General features: G+C 36.4%; 1 protein-coding gene across 1 annotated transcript in view; it reads left to right on the top strand.

Annotated features, from left to right (window-relative positions):
- klg (klingon) overlaps positions 1–25913 on the top strand; it is a 541049-nt gene that overhangs the window by 106326 nt on the left and 408810 nt on the right. Inside the window, exon 2 of the mRNA XM_073962243.1 lies at positions 15963–17190. Within this exon, the coding sequence (XP_073818344.1) occupies positions 16446–17190 (745 nt within the window). The 5' untranslated portion in view covers positions 15963–16445. The remainder of the gene's footprint in view (positions 1–15962; positions 17191–25913) is intronic.

Below are 25913 nucleotides of genomic sequence, written 5' to 3'. Positions count from 1 at the left end.
CTTCTTCTAGAATGCTTTTCTTATCTTTTTGAAAGTGGCATGTTTCAAGTTATTATATGTGGAAGTATGCCCTAACGATGGCGGTATATAAGTAAGTTAAGATTAGATGCTTCAGTTGTTGCTAAGTTTTCCGTCTATATTATTAAGCCCTTAGTTTCAGTTGAGGTTTTCTATAGAATAGAAGACCTCAGTTGAGGTTTTCTATAGAATAGAAGACCTTATTTGAGGTTTTCTATAGAATAGAAGACCTCAGTTGAGGTTTTCTATAGAATAGAAGACCTCAGAGGTTTTCTATAGAATAGAAGATCCCAGAGATTTTCTATAGAATAGAAGACCTCAGTTGAGATTTTCTATAGAATAGAAGACCTCAGTTGAGGTTTTCTATAGAATAGAAGACCTCGTTCGAGGTTTTCTATAGAATAGAAGACCTCGTTCGAGGTTTTCTATAGAATAGAAGACCTCAGTTGAGGTTTTCTATGGAATAGAAGAAATCAGTTGAGGTTTTCTATAGAATAGAAGACTTCAGTTGATGTTTTCTATAGAATAGATGACCTCAGCTGAGGTTTTCTATAGAACAGATGACCTGAGATGAGGTTTTCTATAGAATAGATGACCTCAGTTGAGGTTTTCTATAGAATAGATGACCTCAGTTGAGGTTTTCTATAGAATAGAAGACCTCAGCTGAGGTTTTCTATATAGTAGAAGACCTCAGTTGAGGTTTTCTATAGAATAGAAGACCTCGGTTGAGGTTTTCTATAGAATAGAAGACCTCGGTTGAGGTTTTCTATAGAATAGAAGACCTCAGCTGAGGTTTTCTATAGAATAGAAGACCTCGGTTGAGGTTTTCTATAGAATAGAAGACCTCAGATGAGGTTTTCTATAGAATAGAAGACCTCAGTTGAGGTTTTCTATAGAATAGAGGACCTCAGTTGAGGTTTTCTATAGAATAGAAGTCCTCAGTTGAGGTTTTCTATAGAATAGAAGTCCTCAGTTGAGGTTTTCTATAGAATAGAAGACCTCAGTTGAGGTTTTCATAGAATAGAAGACCTCAGTTGAGGTTTTCCATAGAATAGAAGACCACAGTTGAGGTTTTCTATAGAATAGAAGACCTCAGTTGAGGTTTTCTATAGAATAGAAGACCTCAGTTGAGGTTTTCTATAGAATAGAAGACCTCAGTTGAATAGAAGACCTCAGTTGAGGTTTTCTATAGAATATAAGACCTCAGTTGAGGTTTTCTATAGAATAGAAGACCTCAGTTGAGGTTTTCCATAGAATAGAAGACCTTAGTTGAGCTTTTCTATAGAATAGACGACCTCGGTTGAGCTTTTCTATAGAATAGAAGACCTCAGTTGAGGTTTTCTATAGAATAGAAGACCTCAGTTGAGGTTTTCTATAGAATAGAAGACCTCAGTTGAGGTTTTCTATAGAATAGAAGACCTCAGTTGAGGTTTTCTATAGAATAGAAGACCTCAGTTGAGGTTTTCTATAGAATAGAAGACCTCAGTTGAGGTTTTCTATAGAATAGAAGACCTCAGTTGAGGTTTTCTATAGAATAGAAGACCTCAGTTGAGGTTTTCTATAGAATAGAAGACCTCAGTTGAGGTTTTCTATAGAATAGAAGACCTCAGTTGAGGTTTTCTATAGAATAGAAGACCTCAGTTGAGGTTTTCTATAGAATAGAAGACCTCAGTTGAGGTTTTCTATAGAATAGAAGACCTCAGTTGAGGTTTTCTATAGAATAGAAGACCTCAGTTGAGGTTTTCTATAGAATAGAAGACCTCAGTTGAGGTTTTCTATAGAATAGAAGACCTCAGTTGAGGTTTTCTATAGAATAGAAGACCTCAGTTGAGGTTTTCTATAGAATAGAAGACCTCAGTTGAGGTTTTCTATAGAATAGAAGACCTCAGTTGAGGTTTTCTATAGAATAGAAGACCTCAGTTGAGGTTTTCTATAGAATAGAAGACCTCAGTTGAGGTTTGCTATAGAATAGAAGACCTCAGTTGAGGTTTGCTATAGAATAGAAGACCTCAGTTGAGGTTTGCTATAGAATAGAAGACCTCAGTTGAGGTTTGCTATAGAATAGAAGACCTCAGTTGAGGTTTGCTATAGAATAGAAGACCTCAGTTGTGGTTTTCTATAGAATAGAAGACCTCAGTTTAAAAATAATGAGAGATTTTCAGCTTATATTACACCCATACAATTTTTTTTAATTTAACATGAATCTAAAATTTAAAACAAAAGCAAAAAATTTAACAAATTGTCCATAACATTATTCACATTTACATTATATGCATGACTTCAAATTTATTGTTGCTAAAAATGACTAAAAATAAAAAGAATCTATATACATACATATTATATACAGATTTTATTGTTTATGCTTGCACAAAAAGCAAATCAAGGATATCAATATGTAGAACAAAACGAAAAAAAATATGTTAGCAACAATGTACAGACATACAATATACTTTTCACACTTGATGGAAAATACGTACATATAAATAAAATAAAAAGTTCTAATTTTAGCAACAACAAAAGTCTAACATGCATACAAACATGTGTACACATATAAAATTTCAATATTGACCAACACATCAAGAACAAAAACCAATTTCAATTCCCTTTACTTTTTGTGCACAAGGATAATTTGTAAAATGTTTACAAATTGTAAGGAACATAGCCTTGGGCTTCGAAACCAACAACAACAACAGCAAAAAGTTAAAACAAAAAAGAATATATTGTTTAATGGAATTAATGATGCATTATATTTAATGTAGTCGGGTTGGATTATGCTCCTTGCTTTTTTGGTTGGATAATTGTAAGAGGCTTTGGGTTATGCATGTAAAATTCATGCATACTGCTGCAAATAATTTTACTTTTTTTCGAATTGGCCACATTGTAGTAGGGACTACACAGCTATACCATGGTCTACCCATCCTTGTCTCCCTGCATACCCCCTCTCCCTAATGCTATCTCTGGCCTGAATATTTTTAAAAGTATGCAAAAATTCTATGAAATATTAGTATGCAAATACACTAACTTCTCAGATACTGCATAGGGGGACATGTAACATTCATGTAGCTCTGTAGTTAAATAAGGACTACCATGGCGACGTCCATTGGACCACTGGACATGCTCATTCATAGAAAGGAATGAAGAAATGGGAACAACAAAAGGTTTTTTGTTGCACTTCTCTCCACACAAAGTAAACACATTTAAAGAGTTGTGTCGGTCCAATGGTCCGATCACTTTGGTTACTTTAATCTGCTTGATTTTTAATGCATGTACATGCCCAACTACAGCTATCAATGATGCATATAAATTTCAAAAGATTGAGTTAAACTGTGCACAAATAGAGAGTTGCAAAACTAAAAAAAGGAATAGAAAATTTTTATTTCGAATTTTGTGTTTGCTATTACTGCTGCAATGTAATTTGTGGGAAATTATGTAAATTATACATATGTACGTACTCTGTTCGAGTTAAAATTTAAAACCACAAATGCCCTTTTTTAAGTTTATAATGAGTGGAATTGAGGTGAAATAAATGATCTTGAAGAGAGGTATTGTAAGTTGCTATATGTGACGGAAAAGACTTTTATTTTCAAAAGTTATTTCCTGTAACAGGAGTGAAGAAACTTTGCTTATTATTGGCTAAATTATTTCTATTCGAGCGGTTGCAGTCACTTATTCATTTAAAATAACGAAACAAACAAAAAATTTATAGTTTGTCGCAATAAATCCGTCAACAAAATTTTTTAACGTCTCTCGCTTAAGGGCATAAGGACGCTTAAGGACATTTTTATGTGTATAATAATACAATAGACTTGTGCATTCTGTAAATATATTTATGCGGAATCTTTTGTATTTATACTCTATACTATGTGGAAAGGGTATTATAAGTTTGTTTTGGTAAAAATTCATGTAACACCTCGAAATATTCGTCTGAGACCCCCAATGTGGTATACCAATCTTCATATCTCGGCGACATAAAGCGATTTTGAGATGTGTGTCCGTCCGTCCGTGTGTCCGTCTGTCCATTAAAAATTGTAATCAAACTCCAGGCCGCAATTATGGACCGATCGTCACGAAATTTGGTATGGAGATCGGTTTCACATTAGAATAGATCGCTATTTGAATTGGTGATGATCGTGAAATACAGATGCTCTGTAGGTCGCAATAATAGGCAGATCGCCTGGAAATTTTAAATAATGTAGGAGTATATGACAAAGAATAAGCTTTCAATTTGAGATGGCGATCAGATAATATTTAAAGGGTTAAATGCACCAAAACTTTTGTGTGAAAATTGTGAAAATTTTTAATATACAGCTTATATCTTTATTCCTGGAAGAGACATTCCGGGCAAGTAAGCTATACTTGGAAGAGGAACGCTTGACCTTTCTATTGATGTCAATTATGTTGGTGTACATGATAAGATAACAGAGTTACAGCCTAATATATCCTGTTATTTGTTTGTAGTGTAATCATAAACATGCTAGAGGTCGCAATTATAGCTCAATAATCACGAAATTTTGCACGAGGTAAGAGTTTAGGTAGAGGAAAATGCTTACAATTTTGGATGATGATCTAGTGTTAATAAGCGTGTGAAATGGACCATTACTTTTGTATGAAAAATACAACAAAAATATTTTTGCTCTATATTTTATTTCCTGGAGGGCATATACCGGCAAAGTAGACTACATATGAAAATAGAACGACTGATCTTCCCCCGGATGAAAATTGCAATAAAGTGTCTGCTAGATTACGGGCCTACTGCTTAATATATAATGGGTTTGGTGTAGAGAACAACATTTTCCCATTCCCTAACGATTTAATTGTCAAATTGGATATTTATACATACATTGCAGCATGGGTCTCTTTGCCACCTTTTTTTCAAAACGATTCCCCAGGCAGGCAAAACCAAATTTTCAACGGTTGCTAAATATCCTTCAGTAGAGTTTGCGAAATTTTCTGAGTATTTGAGTCATGTAAAACTACTCTTCAAGTGGCTTCTTAGGACACGCCGTTCGGACTCGGAGATAAGCTGAGGGTTCCATATCATTGAGCGTTGTCCCTTTTAGGATGTTTGTGAAACAATTATTATGTTATTATTTAAGCTTGGTGTGATACGGTACCAGAATCCAAAAATTTACTTTACATTAAGTTTATTTGTTCCATAAAGAAATTTTGATATGTGGACAGCTAAGCCAAGGGTAAAGGTGTAGGGTATTACATGGTCGGCCCCGTCCGACTATAGCCTTGGCTTACTTGTTTTGATATATCGTAATGGTATTTAATTAAATGACCCATAAGTAATTTTACTTGAGATGATATGGGCATTAAAATGGAAATAAGTCGAGTTCCGCTTTAATTTTTTTATTTATTGTTGTGTTATTAGGACAAAGGCCTTTATATATGAAAGTTTTAAATTAATTGAATTAATCGAACTAAAATGACCTAAGGTGTTTTGTATTGAAAAAAGTGAATTCTAGCGAAGTACCACACACCCAACCACCAGCGAGGTTTAATTCAACTCATCAGGCATATCAGATGTGAATGGCTAATTTTTTATGTACTTTGTCTAGAACAGCGTTATAAATTTTTACGTGCAAACTTTGATTTTATAGGAATTAAAAAAAAACAAGTAAGAACGGCTATAAATTCGGCCGGGCCGAACTTGTTATACCCTCCACCAGGAGTGGTATTAAAGTAAAATGGAACAATTAGTTTCCTTTCGTTTATTAAAAAAGACTTAATTTTAGCAATTTCGGTAAAACAATTTCGCTAACCTTGAAAATACGGAAATTCGGGAGGTACCGTTCTATGGGGGCTATATCAAAACGTCGATCTATACCGTCAAATTTCTGGCGTAAAGTTTTTAGGCTCAAATACCAAATTTACGATATTTCAGTAGGATAATGTGGTTAAAACCTAAAAAATACCTTAAATCACGAGGTACGCTTCTATGGCGGATTTAGGAAGACGTGGACCTATACTGATAATTCTTTCTTGAAAATTTTATAACCCCATGAAAGACTTAATAAAAAATTTCAGTCATTTCGGTGGAATATTAACGTCAAATCCTTTACAATTATGATAATCGGGAGGTACCGTTCTATGGGTTTAACGTGGACATATACCGAGGGAATTTAGTCGGAAAGGGTTATATTTCCAATGTAGAGTAAATACCAAATTGCAGCCATTTCTGTGTGTTGTTGTGGACACAACTCTCAAAAAAATTAAAATCGGGTGGTACCGTTCTATGGGTGCTATACGAAGGCATAGACCTCTACCGACAAATTTCATTTGGAAAGTTTTATAACTCAAATGAGGACTAAATACCAAATTTCAGCAATATCGGAGAAATATTGAGGCCACAACCCTCAAAATACCGAAAATCGGGAGGTACCGTTCTAAGGGGGCTATATGGAGGCGTGGACCTATACCGACAAATTTAGAAAGGAAAGTTGAATACCCCTAACGAAGACTAAATACCAAATTTCAGCCATTTCAATTGATTATTGTGGCCATAACCTTCAAAATACCAAAAAACGGGAGGTACCGCTTTATGGGGGCTATATGAAGGCGTGGACCTGTACCGACAAATTTCTGGGGGAAATTTTTATATTCAGAACAAAGGCTAAGTATCAAATTTCAGCCATTTTGATGTGATATCGAAGCTAAAAACCTTCAAAATACCGAAAATCGGGTGGTACCGTTCTATGGGGGCTGTATTAAGGCCTGTACCAACCTGTACCTGGACCTGTACCAACAAATTTCAGTGGGAAAGTTTTATTACCCAAACGAAGACTAAATACCAAATTTCAGCCAGAGTGGATGAATATTGAGGTCACAACCTTCAAAATACCGAAAATTCTGGGGGAAAGTTTTATACCACCAGCGAACATTTAATAACAAATTTCAGTAATTTCGGTGTGGTAATGAAGCTAAAAGCTTCAAAATAACGAAAATAGGTTGGTACCGTTCATGGGGGCTATATCAAAACGTGAACCGATGTAGCCCATTTGAAATACCAAACATCGTAGGAGTAATAGAAACTTTTATACCAAATTTCAAAGCTCTATCTTAAAAATTGCGAGCTGTATCTTGATTTCAAGAGACGGACGGACGGACAGACAGACGGACATGGTTATATCGACTTAGAATTTTACCCTGATCAAGAATATATATACTTTAAAGGGTTTCCGATGAATATTTAAATGTGTTACAAACGGAATGACAAATTTAATTATACCCTCTATATTATGGTGGAGGGTATAAAAATATGCCAAGTTGACGGGTAAGCCCTTTTAAGTTTGGTTCAAATAATGGTACGAGTATGGGAAAATTTTTGACTTGGAATTGTCGCAGCACAAAAGAGCCCCCGAATTTTGACTTAATTTTTTATCCATGTTTTTCGGATATTTTTGGCATATAACAGCCAAATCAGTGAGATTTTCGATCCAACACACCGACAAAAATTGTAGCCAAGACAATTAGTAAAAACTCTCTAGTACATTGCAAAGACATTGGAACACTTCTTCAGGCAGTTTTGTCCTTGAGACTGTGCAAATTTCTAGGAATATATCGATAAATAAATGAAAAATATCGAAAAAAAACCTGGACAAAAACTTCAAGGCTCGATTTGCACCGTATACATATGGTCTAGTGGACTTTTTTGCTCAGTATTAGAATTAGAAACTCCAGGCTCCCGTGATGGTGTTCAAATTGTCCGGACCAAATAAACATACAATAAAACATTGACTTTTATCTTCTGCATGTTAGATCTGCAATTTCCCCCTGTGCGTCATATCCACATCTCACTCCGATTGGTGGTGAGTATTTATATCGTTTGAACTATAATAACTGCAGGTTATGAACAGAATCCCAATGGCGTACATAGTAAACTGTGACCTTGTCAGTTAATGATCCTCTTTCCTTTATAACAAAATTTTTGGTTAAATTTCGAAGCCGAAATTTTAGCGTCGAAATAAGGATGGGCTTTTAATAGGCCAGTATACGTCTCTGATTCTCCATATGTTTTATAGATTTCCAGGAATCAAATGAAGTCATTGGGCTCCAAGTAAGAGCTGTACGGTGGATGATCGCATTGTCAAGGAGCACAATTATTCGTCTTCTCTTGTTCGTTTTTCGAATTTCGCAGGAGACTTCAGGCAAACAAGTAGTAGTGTAACACTCAGAATTCATCGCTGTAGAAAGAGGCGACCATTTGCTTCGAAGTGCTTCTTCCACGAAAAACTTTCGTTGCATTTGGCTCGCCTTCCGTTCACTTACGGCTTAATTTTTTTTTTCTGACACAACGCCGGTTTTTGGACAACCCTCACGACCTTTGTTTTTAGCGAGTGTCGGCCATGATTGTCAATTAATGATCCTCTAATCTTTCCTTTATAACCAAATTTTTGGTTAAATTTCGAAGCCGAAATTTTAACGTTGAAATACGGATGGGCATTTAATAGGCCAGTGTACGTCTCTGAGTCTCCATCTCTTTTATAGATTTCCAGGAATCAAATGAAGTCATTGGGTTCCAAGTAAGGGCTGTACGGTGGATGATCCATCAATTCCACGTTTGGTCCGGCCAGAAAGGCGCTGGTTTGAATTGATGTGTGAGAGTTCGCATTACCACGTTGCACAATGATTTTTCTTCTCTGGTTCGTTTTTCGAATTTCTCAGGAGACTTCAGGCAAACAAATTGTAATGTACCTCTCAGAATTAACCGTCCTACATTTCTAAAGCCGTATAGTTGCCACATGGTTCGTTTAGCCGCAGAAACAGGCGACCATTTGCTTCGAAGTGCTTTTTCTATGAACAACTTTGATTGGATTTGGCTCGCCTTCCGTTCACTCATGGGTTAATTTTTTCTGGCACAACGGCCGTTTTAGACGGCCCTCACGAAATTCGTTTTTTTAGCGAGTGTACACCACGAATGAATTCATTAAACCAGTTTTTCATAGTTCTATAGGATGGTCCTTTATCGACATACAAAAATTTAGTTTTATCGATGCACTCTTGCCGTGAATATTCACGTCGAAAATTGTGAAAAATTATAGAAGGAAAATGACCTCAAGTAAATTAATTTTTTTTTATTTTTTGCAATGTGATTTTTCAAGTCACTGTCAACAACACAACAAATTGTCGTATGTCAAAATGCCATCTGTACATTTAGACTAAAAACTGCCAAACTTTCCAAAAAAAACGTCTAATGGTGCCTGGCAACACGCAGCGTTCGTTTTTCTTCATATTTTTATATTAACGTGTTTTTATATTAACGTGCGTGTTCATAGGTTAAAAAAAAAAATCAAAAAAAGCGGAGCGCTTTTTTAATTAAAACGCAATTCAAGTTGCCATTTTTAGGATTTTTTTAAGTTTTTTTTTTTTTTGGGTTTTTTAGGAGAGATTTTTCAATAAATCGCGGTCAAAGTTCACATTTTTAATGTTTTTAGGTTTTCACGATTTTGCTTGGAAACCGCTTATCCTATCGAAATGAGACTAAAGAAATGTTGTAGCAGTGAAAATTCTGTACAAGATTGACCTGCATAATATTTTCGTAGGTTTTACCGTTTTTGAGATATAGAAGTTCAGATCAATCATTCATATTTTTTCACAGGTCTCCAGGAGTTTGCTTGAAAACCGCAATTACTATCGGAATGTGGCCAAAAAAATGTTGTAGCTGTGACAATTCTCTACCATTTTTGAGATATATAAGTTTAAGTTGGGAAATTGTAGTCATGACACTGTTTTATTAGCAGACGATACAGTCAGTGCATTGTCCCAATTTGAACTTCTATATCTCAGAAAGAGTAAACCCTACGAAAATACCATAAAGGTCAATCTTGTAAAAAATGTCAATAGCTATAATATTTTCTTTAGTCATAGGACTTGCGGTTTCCAACCAAAATCGTGAAACCCTAATAAACCCCTAAAACTGTCAACTTGAAACGCAATTTATTCAAAAAGCGCTCCGGCGATTTTTTTTTTTTGTTATTAGATTTTTCTCATCTATAAACATGTAGTTTCAGAATCCGCAAAAACTTCCCAGGTGTAAGCACCTTCCATTTAAAGTTGCTTCAGGAGCACCGTGTAGTACAATTCTAATTTTATCCACTTGTAATTATTTGAGGCTTCAAGACATTTCAAAGAAACTAAATCTTTTTTGTTTAAATTTAAAATTACAACCTTCTTACAGAAAAATGAAATAGAAATGTTTGTTTTTCTCTTTAAATCACCTTCTAAATAAATTAACATTTCATATGATGTGAAAGATTATTCCCAAGAAAAAAAGAACAACAACAACATAGACAGTAAATATTAAAAAAATATGTAATACTGTAATCCTCCCATACAAATAATTCCATTTTGTTTCTGTGTGATTTCAAAACTAAATACATATTTCAGATTTGTTAGAAATGAGACAAAGAAGAAAACTGAGAAGAAAACCAAAAGAGTCTGGTTTTAGGCACATTAAATATTAATTTGTAATAAATCTTGTAATTGTTGGCCATCATTGTTGTTGGCAAGTTTTTGTTTTTTGGTAAGAAGCAGATGTGCGTAACATTCATAAATCAAATTCTAAATAAAGAACAAACAACAGAAAAAAACACAATGTCATAATTTATGTATACATTTTGTATGGGGGCATGATGAAATGAAGCACAACAAAAATATTGCTTTAAAATGGAAATGGATTGTTTTTCTTGGTATATTTTTGTGTCAAATTAGAAATAAGGTACAATTCTGGGATGATGAGTAAAACCAAGGCGAATTTAACAAGGTGATCCAATAGTTGACGTTAGGTTGTAGTCTTCATTTGCTGTCAAATTTTTTTTCGCGAAATATCCACAAAAGTTAGAAGAAAACGTTAAAATATTATTCGCGTAGCTTAAACAAAGATGTAGTACACAGATATTTTTTATAGAAGCGAAATATTTGTTATTTATTTTTGATTAAAAATATGTTTTGACAGCAAATGAAGACATAGGTTGCTATTATTGTATCACCTTCTTTCTTACACCATGAGTAAAACGAATATGAGGCTTAATCTCATAAAGGTAAAAAACTCTGGACTATAATTTATACAGATGTCATAAAACGTATAAAATCTCAAACTCCTAAGGGATATGTCAAGCTTTGACAATAGAGAGCAGAATTATGTTCTTTTCCTTTACAATTTTGGCATATACTTGAGAAGCTTTTGATTTAATTCACTCTATGAAATCAGTATGAATCAGTATTATTTATATTAAACTATGTGTCCTTTACAAGATTGGGTCTCAGTTCAGAAAAAATTATACCTTTTGGCATACACTTCTATGATTTTAATTATATCACTTAGATCTGATTTATATTGGTTAGTTTAGTTATGAGAGGTTCCCATTAGCCTCAGATCTTCCTCAAACAGACAAAGAATTGTCACGAGCAAATTATTTCAGCCTAATTAGAACTAAGCAGGCGTATGAGTATTGACAACAGTTATACGCTTCTATGTACACTCTCAGTCGAACCTATGAATACTGACAATAAGTATACGCTTCTTTGTTTGTAAATAAATAAATGTAAATAAAATGTGTTCATTAGGGTTATTAATTTTTTGACTTTTTTCTCAAAAATGATTTCTTATAGCACGGATGAATGAACTTTTTCCTATCAATCACTAAACTAACGTTTTTTTCATTTAAATTTAAAAAAAAAGTTCACGCACAACTCGATCATAAAAACATATTAAAAACAAATGTGATTACTTACTTAGCTGGCCCATTACAGAACATTTTTCCTATAGGCCAAACTAAAAAAAGATCTCCATTTCTCTCTGTCTATTGCTTCTCTTTCTGGAATACCGCGCCTTGTCATCTCTTCATCCACTTGTTTGGGTCATCTATTCTTTGGCCTGCCAATTCTGCGTGCATCGCCAAGCGGTTCATATTTATACGCCTTTTTGGCGGGTTCATCATCGCTGATTCTTATGATATGGCCTAGCCAATGCAATCGTTTAACTATATTGATGTCGATGTATAGCAGATACAGCTCGTGGTTCATGCGACGTCGATATTCACCGTCAACGCAAAGTGGTCCGTAGATCTTTCGAAGAATTTTTCTCTCAAACACACCAAGCACTGCCATGTCTGCTTGCGCAAGTACCCAGGCTTCGGAGCCATACATCAGCACGGGTAGTATCAGTGTTTTGTAAATCGTTATTATTTGTTTGACGAGATGTGGCTTTGTTTTTAAACTGCTTACATAAACCAAAGTAGCATCTATTGGCCAAAACAATTCTTCTTTTTATTTCACAACTGATGTCGTTTGTTGTGTTTACGGTGGTGCCGAGGTAGACGAAGTCTTTTACTACCTCAAAATTATAGGAACCAACTTCCACAGTTGGTCCGAGCTCAATGGACGCATTGCACGTTGACACCATAAACTTAGTCTTCCCGCCGTTTACCGCCAGACCCACTTTGGCAGATTCTCCTTCGACCTTCATAAAGGTGTCTGTTACTTCTTTTACTGATCGTCCCATGATGTCTATATCATCAGCATAAGCAAGTAACATGTGGCTATTGGTGTAGATTATGCCACTTCTTTTGACGTTTGCCTCTCGAATAACCTTTTCCAGCAGGATGTGGAAGAGATCACACGAGAGGCTGTCTCCTTGCCTGAAACCTCTTTTGGTACAAAATTCTTCGAAGAGGTTCCATCCTATTTGAACTGAGGATCTAGTGTCACTTAAAGTCATTTTACAAAGCCGAATGAGCTTTGCGGGGATACAAAATTCAGACATTGCGTGGAATACCTTTGATCGGAGGGACTGTCGAATGCTGCTTTATAATCGACAAAAAGGTGGTAGGTGTCGATCTGCATCTCTTGGGTCTTCTCCAGGATTTGCTGCAGGGTAAATATCTGGTCAGTGGTGGACTTGCCAGGTCTAAAGCCGCATTGGTATGGCCCAATTATCTTGTTGACCATCGGCTTTAGTCGTTTGCACAATATCCCTGACACGATCTTGTAGGCAATTGGGAGTAGACTTATGCCCCTATAGTTAAAGCATACAGTCTTATCTCCTTTCTTATGGACAGGGCACAGGATACTCAGGTTCCAATCATCGGGTACTCGTTCTTCCTGCCAGATGGTGCTAAATAGCTGATGAATACACGTTATCAGCGTGTCGCCTCCGGTTTTGAGCAGCTCGGCTGGTAAGCCATCGGCTCCTGCTGCCTTATTATTCTTCAGCCGGTTTATTGCTGTCTTTACCTCATCTTGGCTGGGCGGTATACATTCAGTAACATCTTCTGGGATTGGGACTGTGGTATCTTCATCGTTTTCGCTGGATACCAAAAGGTTTGGAAAATGGTCTTTCCATTACCTTGCTGGTCTCTACAGGAGGATGTGCCAGTTGCAAAGCCATCAGTTTGATGCTTGACTCTTTGGTAGAATTTTCGGACTTCATTCTGGCTCCTGTACATCTCGATTTTTTCACACTCCCGCTTTTCCAGCTCTCTCTTTTTCCTCCGGAAAAGACTTTTCTCCTTTCTCCTTTTCACCCGATACCTCTCTCGTGCGGTACGCGTTGCTACGGATTGTAAGGTAGCCCTATATGCCGAATTTTTCTCTTCGGTATCAACACGACACTCCTGATCATACCATGGATTCCTTGGTGGAGGTCTCTGGTATCCAGGTATGGATTCTGCGGCTGTTTGCATGGATTGGGCAATACTTTGCCATTGCGCTGATATGTTATCGGGATGAGGAGTGCTTTGATTAACACGGTGCTCTTGAAACAATTTTAAATGGAAGGTGCTTACACCTCGGAAATTTTTGCGGATTCTGAAACTACAATGTTTATAGATGTGAACAATCAAAAAACAAAAAAAATCGCCGGAGCGCTTTTTAAATAAATCGCGATTTAAGTTGATATTTTTAGGGGTTGTTTAGGTTTTCGCGATTTTGCTTAGAAACCACATTTCCTATCAAAATGGGACTAAAACAAATGTTGTAGATATGAAAATTCTCTACAAGATTGACCTTTATGGTATTCTCGTCGGTTTTACCGTTGTTGAGATATAGAAGTTAAAATTGGGACAATTCAAATTCAATTCAATTCTGTATCGCCCCCTTATAAAACAATGCCATGACTGCAAATTCCCAACATAAACTTATATATCTAAAAAAATTTTACAACTAAGGATAAGTTACTTAAGCCAGTCTTGTAGAGAATTTTCACAGCTTTAAGATTTTCTCAGGTCACATGTCGATACGACCTACCGTATTCAAGCAAATTCGCGAAACCCTAACAAAAAAAAAAACTAAAAATGTAAACTGAGCTTCCTTATCTCAAAAATGGTACAAGCTGGGAACAAATGATAAACGTCAATCCTCTAGAGAATTTTGACAGCTACAACATTTTCTTTAGCTCCATTTCGATTGGACTTGCGGTTTTCAAGCAAAATCGTAAAACCCTAAAAAACACCTAAAAATGTGAATTTTGACCGCGATTTATTTAAAAATCCCTACAGCGATTTTTTCTTGTTTTTGGATTTTTCTCATCTATGAACACTGCTGATTCAGAATTCACAAAAACTTTCCCTGTGTAAGCGGTTTTCATTAAAAGTTAGTTAAGGCGCACCCTACATGACATTGTTTTATAAGGGGGCGATACAGTCAGTGCATTGTCCCAAGTTGAACTTTTATATCTCAAAAATGGTAAAAACTACGAAAATACCATAAAGGTCGATCTTGTAGAGAATTTTCATAGCTACAATATTTGTTTTAGTCCCATTTTGATAGGAAATGCGGTTTCTAAGCAAAATCGCGAAAACCTAAACAACCCCTAAAAATGTCAACTTAAATCGCGATTTATTTAAAAAGCGCTTCGGCGTTTTTTTTTGTTTTTTGATTGTTCTTATCTGTGAACATTGTAGTTTCAGAATCCGCAAAAACTTCCGAGGTGTAAGCACCTTCCATTTAAAATTGTTTCAAGAGCACCGTGTTAAGCAATTGGGCTAGTTGAGTGGAATATGCTGTGGCTATCTGTTGTGATTGCAGCTTACTGATGTCTAACTTTCGTGTTGTGTCTGTTCGTACCTTGTTTAGACGGGTACGTACCGTTGCTGCAACAAGGTAGTGGTCCGAATCAATGTTTGCTTCTCGGAACGAGCGCACATCCAACACGCACGATAAATGTCTTCAATCTATCACAACGTGATCAATTTGATTTTTTTGTTTTCTGATCTAGAGACAGCCAGGTGCCCTTATGGATGTCAAGATTTTGAAATCTGGTGCTGCTAACTACCATGTTTTTTGCAGAAGCAAAGTCTATGAGCCTCATACCATTGTCAGATGTTTCACTGTGGAGACTGAATTTCCCGACTGTTGGGCCAAAGATATTCTCCTTTCCAATTTTGGCATTAAAATCGCCTAGAATGATTTTAATGTCATGGGCAGGGCAACGGTCATATGTTTCTTCTAAGTGCTCGTAAAATATATCTTTGGTCTGTTCATCCTTTTCTTCAGTGGGAGCATGAGCGCTAATAAAGTTGATGTTGAAGAATTAAGCTTTTATTCGAATTGCAGCAAGTCTTTCATTGACTGGGGTGAACCTTGATACCAGATGTTTTAGCCCCCGACTAACTACGAATCCGCAACAAAACTCATGCTTTACGTCATGGCGGCTATAATCCAGTGCGTCACCTTTAGGTGTTGTTGTGACGCCTTTCCCAATCCATCGTATTTCCTGTATGGCAGTAATATCGGCCTTGTACTTTTCAAGTATGTCTGCCAATGCGAAGACTGCACCTTCTCTATAAAGAGTGCGAACATTCCAGGTGCAGATTCGCAGATCATGGTCCTTAAAACGTTTGCAGTGTTCGTCAACTTTAGAGGGGTTTACCTATTAAAAATGTCCAACATTCTGAATCTTTTATTAATAAATTATTATTGTTTATTTCTTTTACTTTCAGATTCAAAGCGAATAACTTCTTAGATTATAAACAAAAGTGATTTGTTTGAACAATTGAAAATCAACCAATATAATGCCCGGCAATCTACATATACTTTTGATGATAAATTTAAAACAAAAACAAAACGTTTGAGACTTCAAAAAAAAAAAAAATAAAACTTCTATACATTTTTAATGAAAAATAAAACACTGCGTAAACACAATAAAGTAAAACATAAAACTGTGAAAAATAACTGCCAATTTATTATGAAATCTAATTAGCAAGAAAATAAACAAAAACTCAAAAAAAAAAAAAATAAAACGAACAAAAGAAGTAGAATTAAGAAAAACCATAATAAGCACTTACAACGCAACAAAAACAATAATTTATGGTGTACAGCAAAAAATCATAGAAAATTTTTCGTAATTGTTTTAACGTGATTGTTGTTGTTGCTGGTCAATTTTTTACCACAATATCCCGCTACTTGAAAATTCCAACAGAACAATGCCTTTAATTGTACAACGGCAGCAACATCATTGCATACTTCAGGGCACTCAACAGCATTTGCAACAACGCCAACACACACTAGACGAAGAAATAGAAGTGGAAGCTGATTGTACATGTGCAACAACTTTAGCCAATAATAAAAATACAAACATCAATACAGAAACTGCCACCACCGCATACTGCAGCATAAAAGCACATACCAACAGCAACAGCACCACCGCCGCCACATTCAACATTAACAACAGCAGTAGAATGAATCAAATGCCTTTTAAGCGTAATACTACAACTGTTCACAACATTGCAAAAATTGTTGCCGGCACTAAGACCTCCACCACAGTCATGCAGGGCCATGGCAATACAGCCATGCCACGTGGCATTAGTAAAATATCAGAATTTTCTTCTTATGCAAGTGGTAACAGAACATCAACAGAAACACTGCCACCACCACTGCCTGCAACGGCAGCCATAATAACGCCACCATCATCATCATCGTCGTCGTTTTTTGGTGGCACTTTGCCATCCAGCATAACCAAAACCAATAGCATTACAACTGCTCCTACTTCATTGCAAACTGCCGTAACATATTCGACATTAGCATCTGCCACCTCACCATTGTCGTCTATGTTCTTGTATACAGAAGTAAAGAAGTATTGCCGGCGTTTTTTAATTGTAATTAGTCTCATTTGTTTGCTGCACTCGTGTCTGTTGTGGAATACCGCTGAAGCTGCCATTTCAAATCGAGGTAAGTGTTTTTGTTTTTGTTTCTGTTTCTGTTTTTTTTTTCTTTTTTTGTGTTTTTAGTGGCACTACAAATGTTGGAAGGGAAGTTGTTCTAGCGTTGTTTCATATGTGTCAGTAATTGTTTTTTAGGAATGAAAACAAAACATAGCATTTTTAAGGGGAAAATCTGTAAACAAAATCCGAACTAAATAAGGCTGCGATTTGGTGTATTTTAAAGTATATATATATATATACCAACTTTTTTGCAAAACATATGGAAAACCTCTGCACCACAGATAGGTCAGAAGGAGCTAGAAAATATGTTTCTTAATACAAAACGGTATAGTCCAATCCTTCCGATTTTAATCTGAACTTTGTTACGTTTTAGAAAATTGGGGTGACATTTCCTCAACACAGGTTTCAAGTGAGCAAAAATACTCCTAACTTACTCATTGGTTATTTTTGGGCCACTAAAATATGTATTTAAATAAGTAGTCACAAAAAGTCGTAACTAATTATTTTAGTAGTCAAAAAATGACTGCTAACTACGCGCGATATGTCCTTGTTAAAATAATGGGACAGTAAGGGAGTTGAAATATGTAAATTAACATCTTTCAATTGCCACCACATTTTGAGATCTTTTCTTGAAATAAAATTTTTGTGCATTTTTTTTTGGAAAACTCTTGCCTTAGATAACGCAACCATTAAACACACAAACCAACTATATCGGTAAAGACGCACTAGGTCTACCTTACATTCAGAAAGTAGACATATTTATCAAACAAATGGCTACAACAGAACAGGCTAATACACATGCAGTGCATGAAATGGAGGGTATATTGTTATAAATTATTATGTGGTCTTTAACCCACTTAGCGCCGAGAATTTTTTTTGCGATCTAGCCATGTCCGTCCGTCTTTCCGTCTGTTGTAATGCTGAAATTTTGCACCCGAGAGTCTTTTTTCCATAGGTAGGTCAAGTTCGAAGATGGGCTATATCGGCCCACTCTTTGTTATAGCCCCCATATAACGGTACCTCCAGATTTGATGTATTTCGACGTTCTTCGCCACATTTGCAGACCGAATTAGCTATAATTTGGCACTTAGGGTTCCTAGTAATCAACAATTTTATATCCAAAAGGATATGGGCATAGGTCCATGTTTTGGTATAGTCCCCATATAACGGTACCTCCCGATTTTCGGTATTTTGAGAATTTTAGCCACAATTTTTAACCGAACTATCTGCAATTTGATATTAGAGGTTCTCAGTGGTCATGAAACATCTCCACGAAACATCGTCAACATAGGTCCATGTTTTGGTATAGCCCCCATATAACGGTACCTTCCGATTTTCGACATTTTGAGAATTTTAGGTAAAATTTTTAACCGAACTAGCTGTAATTTGCAATTTAAGGTTCTCAGTGGTCATGAAATATCTCCACTAAGCACCGTCAACATAGGTCCATGTTTTGGTATAGCCCCCACATAACGGTACATCCCGATTTTCGGTATTTTGAGAATTTTAGCCACAATTTGTAACCGAACTATCTGCAATTTGACATTTGAGGTTCTCAGTGATCATTAAACATCTCCAATAAACATCGTCGACATAGGTCCATGTTTTGGTATGGCCCCCTTATAATCGTACCTCCCGATTTTCGGTATTTTGAGCATTTTAGTTACAATTTTTAACCGAACTAGCTGTAATTTGCCATTTGAGGTTCTCTGTGGTCATGAAACATCCCCACCAAACATCGTCAACATAGGTCCATGTTTTGGTATAGCCCCCATATAACGGTACCTCCCGATTTTAGGTATTTTGAGAATTTTAGCCACAATTTGTAACCGAACTATCTGCAATTTGACATTTAAGGTTCTCAGTGGTCATGAAACATTTCCACTAAACATCGTCAACATAGCTCAATGTTTTGATATGGCCCCCTTATAACCCTACCACCCGATTTTCCGTATTTTGAGCATTTTAGTTACAATTTTTAACCGAACTAGCTGTAATTTGACATTTGAGGTTCTCAGTGGTCATGAAACATCTCCACGAAACATCGTCAACATAGGTCCATGTTTTGATATAGCCCCCATATATCGGTACCTCCCAATTTTCGGTATTTTGAGAATTTTAGCTACAATTTTAACCGAAATAGGTGTAATTTGACATTTGAAGCTCTCAGTGGTCATAAAACATCTCCAACGAAACATCATCAACATAGGTCCATGTTTTGGTATAGCCCCCATATAACGGTATCTCCCGATTTTCGGTATTTTGAGAATTTTAGCTGCAATTTTTAACCGAACTAGCTGTAATGATCGGTATTTTGAGAATTTTAGCTACAATTTTGTCTATTCAAAAATAATCGTCAATATAGGTCCATGTTTTGGTATATCCCCCAATATAACTGCACCTCCCGATTTTCGGGAATTTTCAGTGGTCACGAAATTTCTTCACTAAAATTCGTCAATATGGGTCCATTTTTGAGGGTCTACATTGTTTTGATGAAACTACCCTTAATTTTACTCTTGAAGTTCCCTGCAGCTATAAAACTTTTCCGCCAAAAAAATTTAAAGATAGGTTGACTCTTTGATATAACCCCGTTGGTGGTACCGTTCACCTAGCTGAACACATGTTTTTAGATAAGATTAGATAACACTGTGCAACAAAATGGAGGTGAAAGTCTGGGGCACGGAAAATTCCTCTTGGGGAAGAAATGCCTTGGTGAATATATTATGAACCCCGAAGGACAGATCCGCCGTGAGTCGAACTTCCGCGTTATGGCGTGATAAAATTTTTGTTAGAGACCCTGTGGGCCATCATGAATTAGCGTTATATCTTTGTTCACTGTTGTTTAAGTGCTCTACAGAAACAACAAACAAAGATATTATGTTAATTCATGATGGCCCACAGGGTCTCTTGCAAAACCTTCATCACGTCATAACGCGGAAGTTCGACTCACGGCGCATCTGTCCTTCGGGGTTTGTGTACAAACCAAGGGCTTTCATTTCCAAAAGTAATTATCACTGCCCCAACATTTGTGTTCACAGTGTAATTTAAGCAATAGTGGGAGTCTATCCATTGTCGAAAAGTTCTTCCACCTAAAATTGTGAAAGGACCCTAATTATTCCATTTTAATTAAGACTATTTTATGGTGGAGGGTATAAAAAGTTCGGCCCGGCCGAACTTAACGACTTTTTACTTGTTATGTGTTCAATTTTTCTATACGACAATTTTTCTAAATGGTTTTTAAAATATGGTCCTTACCCTGCGTTTACAAATGCCAGTATTGGCAATACAGTGGCAAAAATACAAACCTTTTTCACCAATACATTTATAAATTTTTAAATATGTATAGAAAAATGTGTGAATGTATTGGTGAAAATGCTTTGTAACTTTGCTATTGTCTGCCAATACTGTCTGTTTGTAAACGCCTAGTTACGAAATTATCACTTTTTGACATTTAGACTCCACATTTTTGGGGACCTATAACAACTTAAGTGCATAGCTTTGTGAAAAACGGGGAGACAAGTGTCATCCTTTTTTAGCCTTTTTTCTCACTGTGGATTTCCAACAAAATCTCCGATAGGATAAGAGAAGAGTTTTCTCATACTTATGAAAAATTTCGGATCTATTATATTGTAGTGTCAATAATATGACAACACTTATGGTGGACTAATATCGATATGTCGAGCATAGGACGAATCCACTTGTATATAAATTTGTGCAAAATGGGCAAATTTGGCAGAGAAATTCCTCATAGGAGACTCGAAATCACGACCTACCGTGGTCACATTTCTTGTGTAGCGAAATTTTTATTCCAGATTGCTGACTATCTTTGCCTCCTTCCTGCCAATGAAGCATTATTTTTGTGTTTGTTTTAACATTATCGCAACTCATTTCTTTCATTTCATGTTAACTTTTTTTTGGATAACCTGATTATTCTCCAACCAACCAAAAGCAGCGTAAAAAGTGGTCAGCACGTTGCAGCATTTTTGCAGTGATTTACAATAAAACATCCCAAGAGGGGATGTGGAAAAAAACGCCAACTCTCTATAGGTTGTTAATGTGTTTATTTGTTTTATGGGTAAATAGAGTAGAGCAAATTTGGGGTTAAATGTAAAGTGGGGAAAAACATTATCGAGTTTTTCTTCAAGTTTTTTCGCTTGCACTTTTTTTGCTCTTGTTGTTGGACATCGACCAACATTGTATTTTGTATTGTCTGTTGTTGAAGTTTTTTTGGGGAAATTTTTTGTTTTTGATTTTTTTTTTCTCAAGTGTTTTGCACAAGTTGTTAAAGAAGAGAGTTTTAAATTGGGGAGATTTGTTGAATTTGTTGATTTTTTTTTTTTTTTTTTTTTTTGTAAATATGCAATAATGAAAACTGATAATTGCATGAGGAATTTAAGATTACAACATTTTTGGGGGGTATTGAAAGTGAAAAATAAAATAGTTAATTGGAATTTTCCATGTGACTACACATTGAGGTGAAGTTTTTTTAAGTTGTTGAATAATAATCTGCAGTTAGTTGGTAGTTGAAGTGCTGGGAATTATGAGGACCTTAAATTGGCAATTAAACAAAAAAAATGGAATTTAAAGACAAAATACTAAATAAAAGAGGGAGACTTACGTTCATTATTCCAGTAGTCTATAATGATGTGGATAATTTATATATGTATGTCGAAAATTGCCTGCGCTGACGTCTTGATAAGACTTGTACTTCATGTGTTTGAGAGAAGTGTGAGCCACCGTTAAAATGTTGGCACAGTGAAATGACGTATTACGCAGAAGGGAAAGCACAAGACTCGGTTATGAAAACCAAATGAAAAATGTTTTCTCAAATTATAGAACCATTGCAAAAAGTCGTCACGTTTGTTATCTATTAAAAAGACAACGATATTCTTCCCTCATATGAATGGGTACACATCAATTCTATTTCCAACTCAATAGGATAAAACAAAAATTGAATTGAACTTTGACAACTCAACAACGTTTCACATAAAACGTGATCACTCCACAAAGGATATCCCATCCGTCAAAAGAAACACACATCACTGGTTGCGGAGCAATTATCATTACCCGCGCAATCAGAAATACTGCTTCAACGCTAAAATTTTATTATTCCATTTTTCTCACATTTAATCCTCAGGCAAGCATACATGTCAAATAGCAAAAATACAATTTCTTATACAATATCGAAAATATTAGTGCGTATTGTATGCCGCTCTTGACAACCATCAAATTCAAATCATAAATTTCTAGCAAACACCATATATGCTGAAGCCATGTGCTTCATGGGCTGAAAAACAACGAAATATATGTTTGAAATTTCACAATCAAAGAGACAAAAAAACGCACAAAGAAATATTGAATGTGAAATTTTGGTGTAGGCCAAGGCACACCAGCCAACAAATTTTTTTTGCAAAAAAAAACATTAAAAACTCCTAGCACGTTTTATCATCGCTGAGTTTTTTTTTTCAATTCTTGTGACGTCACCAGTTGTTGTTGTTGCTGCCACATGACTGACTATTATACCAGTCATATGCATAAACAACGTGAATATCCTATTCCTTTTTTTTGCCATTTGAAATCCTTCATAGGACACAGCTGTATGTGATTTGTCTCACATTTATTCATCTTTCATGTTGCATACAATATGTGGTACGAAATGATGACTGGTTGCCTGGCTGGTTAGACGTTGAAGTTTGATTTGATATATTCATTTGCGGTTTTAGTTGTTTTTGGTTTATTTTCTGTTTTTGGTTTTTGAGCAGATATTCAATTGAATTGTTAAAAGGCAGAAACGTAGAGGAGGTTATCATTAGAATGAACAAAATCATAATTGGTTATACCTGAGGTTGGGCACATTAAAACGGGAAGAGTTATAAGCGAGTATCCTATAAAAACTGATCAGAGTTGAAGAAACTTTCTTTGTGAGTTATCAGGCGCATCATTTTAGCGCATCATTTAACTTGTGCTAATTTTGCAGGAATGCCATGAAGTGAAACACCTACCAAAAAAACCCCTTTACATATCAACTTATTTGGATGACAATACATGAATGTGAAACCAAAACCAATATGGGTCTATTTTTCCTATAGCCCCCATATAGCGGTACCCCCATTTTAGGTGTTTTGAGGTCTCCATTTTTTGTCCGAATTGGCTGTAACTTGACATTTGGAGTTGACAATTGTACAGAAACTCCTCCGCCAAGAATTGTGAACATGGGACAGATGTTGGTGTAGCCCCCATATAACTGTACCACTCGATTTCAGGCAACGTAAAGATTTTACCTACATTTTTGGCCTAAATTGACTGTAATTTGGTTATGGGTTTCTCAGTGGTCAAAAAATGTATTTACTAAAAAGTTAAAAATAAAAAAATAAGTTTCAGTGCTTTATTTATAATGGCACTTTAAACTAGAAAATAATTTGTCGCGTAGCCTCAATAAGTATATTCTTCCACATGATAGAATCTCTCAAATAAAACGCTTGCCGTTTAATTTTGCCACCATTTTTAGTTTAAGTGCAGGCGTTTTATAAATTTATAAATAAAACACTGAAACTTATTTTTTTAATTATTTTTTATGTTTAACCTTTACTTACTTAGCTGGCCCATTACAGAACATTTGTTCCACAGGCCGAACTAAGAAAAGATCTCCATTTCTCTCTATTTGTTGCTTCGCACTCTGGAATACCACGCCTTTTCATCTCTTCATCCACTTGTTTGTGCCATGTATTCCTTGGCCTGCTAATTCTGCGTGCACCGCCAAGCGGTCCGTTATTATACGCCTTTTTAGCGGATTCATCTTCACTCATTCTTATGATATGGCGTAGCCAACGCAAACGCTGCATCTCGATACGTTTATCTGATGATTCTGATGTCGTTGTATAGCAGCTACAGCTCGTGGTTCATACGACGTTGATATGCATCGTCAACGCAGATTAGTCCGTAGATCATTCGAAGAATTTTAATCTCAAACACGTCAAGCACTGCCTTATCTGCGTGCGCAAGTACCTAGGCTTCGGAACCATACATAAGCACGGGTAGTATCAGTGTTTTGTAGAGCGTTATTTTTGTTTGACGAGTTGGGGCTTTGTTTATAAACTGCTAACTTAAACCAAAGTAGCATCTGTTGGCCAATACAATTCTTCTTTTTATTTCACAACTGATGTCGTTTATTGTGTTTACGGAGGTGCCGAGGTAGACAAAGTCTTTTAATATAATAATAATTGTTCCACAAACATCCCATACGGAACAAGGGAGACTTTTCTCATATCAATGAGTGCACCCCATTTCATATTAGCTCAATGATATGGGACCTACTGTTTATCGCCGAATCCGAACGGCGTGTCCTGAGGCACCACTTTGTAGAGAAGTTCTACATGGCTGAAATACTCAGGAAATGTCGCCAAAATTACTGAGTGGTATTTTGCCACCGCTGAAAATGTTGATGTTGACTGGACGGTGAATCGAACCCACGACCTTCAGCGTGCAAGGCGGGTGTGCATACCATTGCACCACGGTGGCACCCAGACGAAGTCTTTTACTACCTCAAAATTATAGGAGCCAACTTCCACAGTTGGTCCGAGCTCAATGGACGCATTGCGCGTCGACACCATTAACTGGGTCATCTCACCGTTTACCGCCAGACCCACTTTCGCGGATTCTCCTTCGACCTTCATAAAGTTATCAGTTACTTCTTTTACTGGTCGTCCCATGATTTATATATCATCAGCATGCCACTTCTTTTGACGTCTCGTATAACCTTTTCCAGCAGGATGTTGAGGAGATCACACGAAAGGCTGTCTCCTTGTCTGAAACCTCTTTTGGTACAAAACTCTTCGGAGAGGTTCTTTCCTATTTTAACGGAGGACTTGGTGTCAGTTAAAGTCATTTTACAAAGCCGGATGAGCTTTTCGGGGAACCAAATTCAGACATGGCTTGGAATACCTTTGAACGCTGTGGGCTGTCGAAGGCTGCTTTATAATCGATAAAAAGGTGGTAGGTGTCGATCTGCATCTCTTGGGTCTTCTCCAGGGTTTGCCGCAGTGTAAATATCTGGTCAATGGTGGACTTGCCAGGTCTAAAGCCGCATTGGCATGGTCCAATTATCTCGTTGACCATAGGCTTTAGTCGTTCGCACAATATCCCTGACACGATCTTGTAGGCAAGTAGACTTATGCCCCTATAGTTGGAGCATAAAGTCTTATCTCATTTCTTATGGACGGGACACAGGATGCTCAGGTTCCAATCGACGGGTACGCGTTCTTCCTGCCAGATGGAGCTAACAAGGTGACGCATACACCTTATCAGCGTGTCGCCTCCGGTTTTAAACAGCTCGGCTGGTAGGCCTTCAGCTCTTGCTGCCTTGTTAATCTTCAGCCGGTTTATTGCTGTCTTTACCTCATCTTGGCCGGGTGGTATACACTCAATACTATCTTCTGGGATTGGATCTGTGGTATCTTCCTCGACTTCGCTACAATTGGATACCAACAGTTTGGAAAAATTCTCTTTCCATATCCTTAGCACACTATCCGTATCAGTTACCAGATTACCTTGCTGGTCTATACAGGAGGATGTGCCAGTTCCAAAGCCATCAGTTTGATGTTTCACTCTTTGGTAGAATTTTCGGACTTCATTCTATCTTCTGTACATCTCGATTTGTTCGCACTCCCGCTTTTACATCTCTCTCTTTTTCCTGTGGAAAAGACGTTCTTCCTCTCTCCTTTTCTCCCGATA

The sequence above is a fragment of the Musca autumnalis genome, unplaced genomic scaffold (assembly GCF_047663935.1).
Source record: "Musca autumnalis isolate F117 unplaced genomic scaffold, ASM4766393v1 scaffold_1, whole genome shotgun sequence".
NCBI classification, from domain to species: Eukaryota; Metazoa; Arthropoda; class Insecta; order Diptera; family Muscidae; genus Musca; species Musca autumnalis.
Note: the sequence above shows the minus strand (reverse complement) of the source record. Positions and strands in the feature narration are given on the sequence as shown.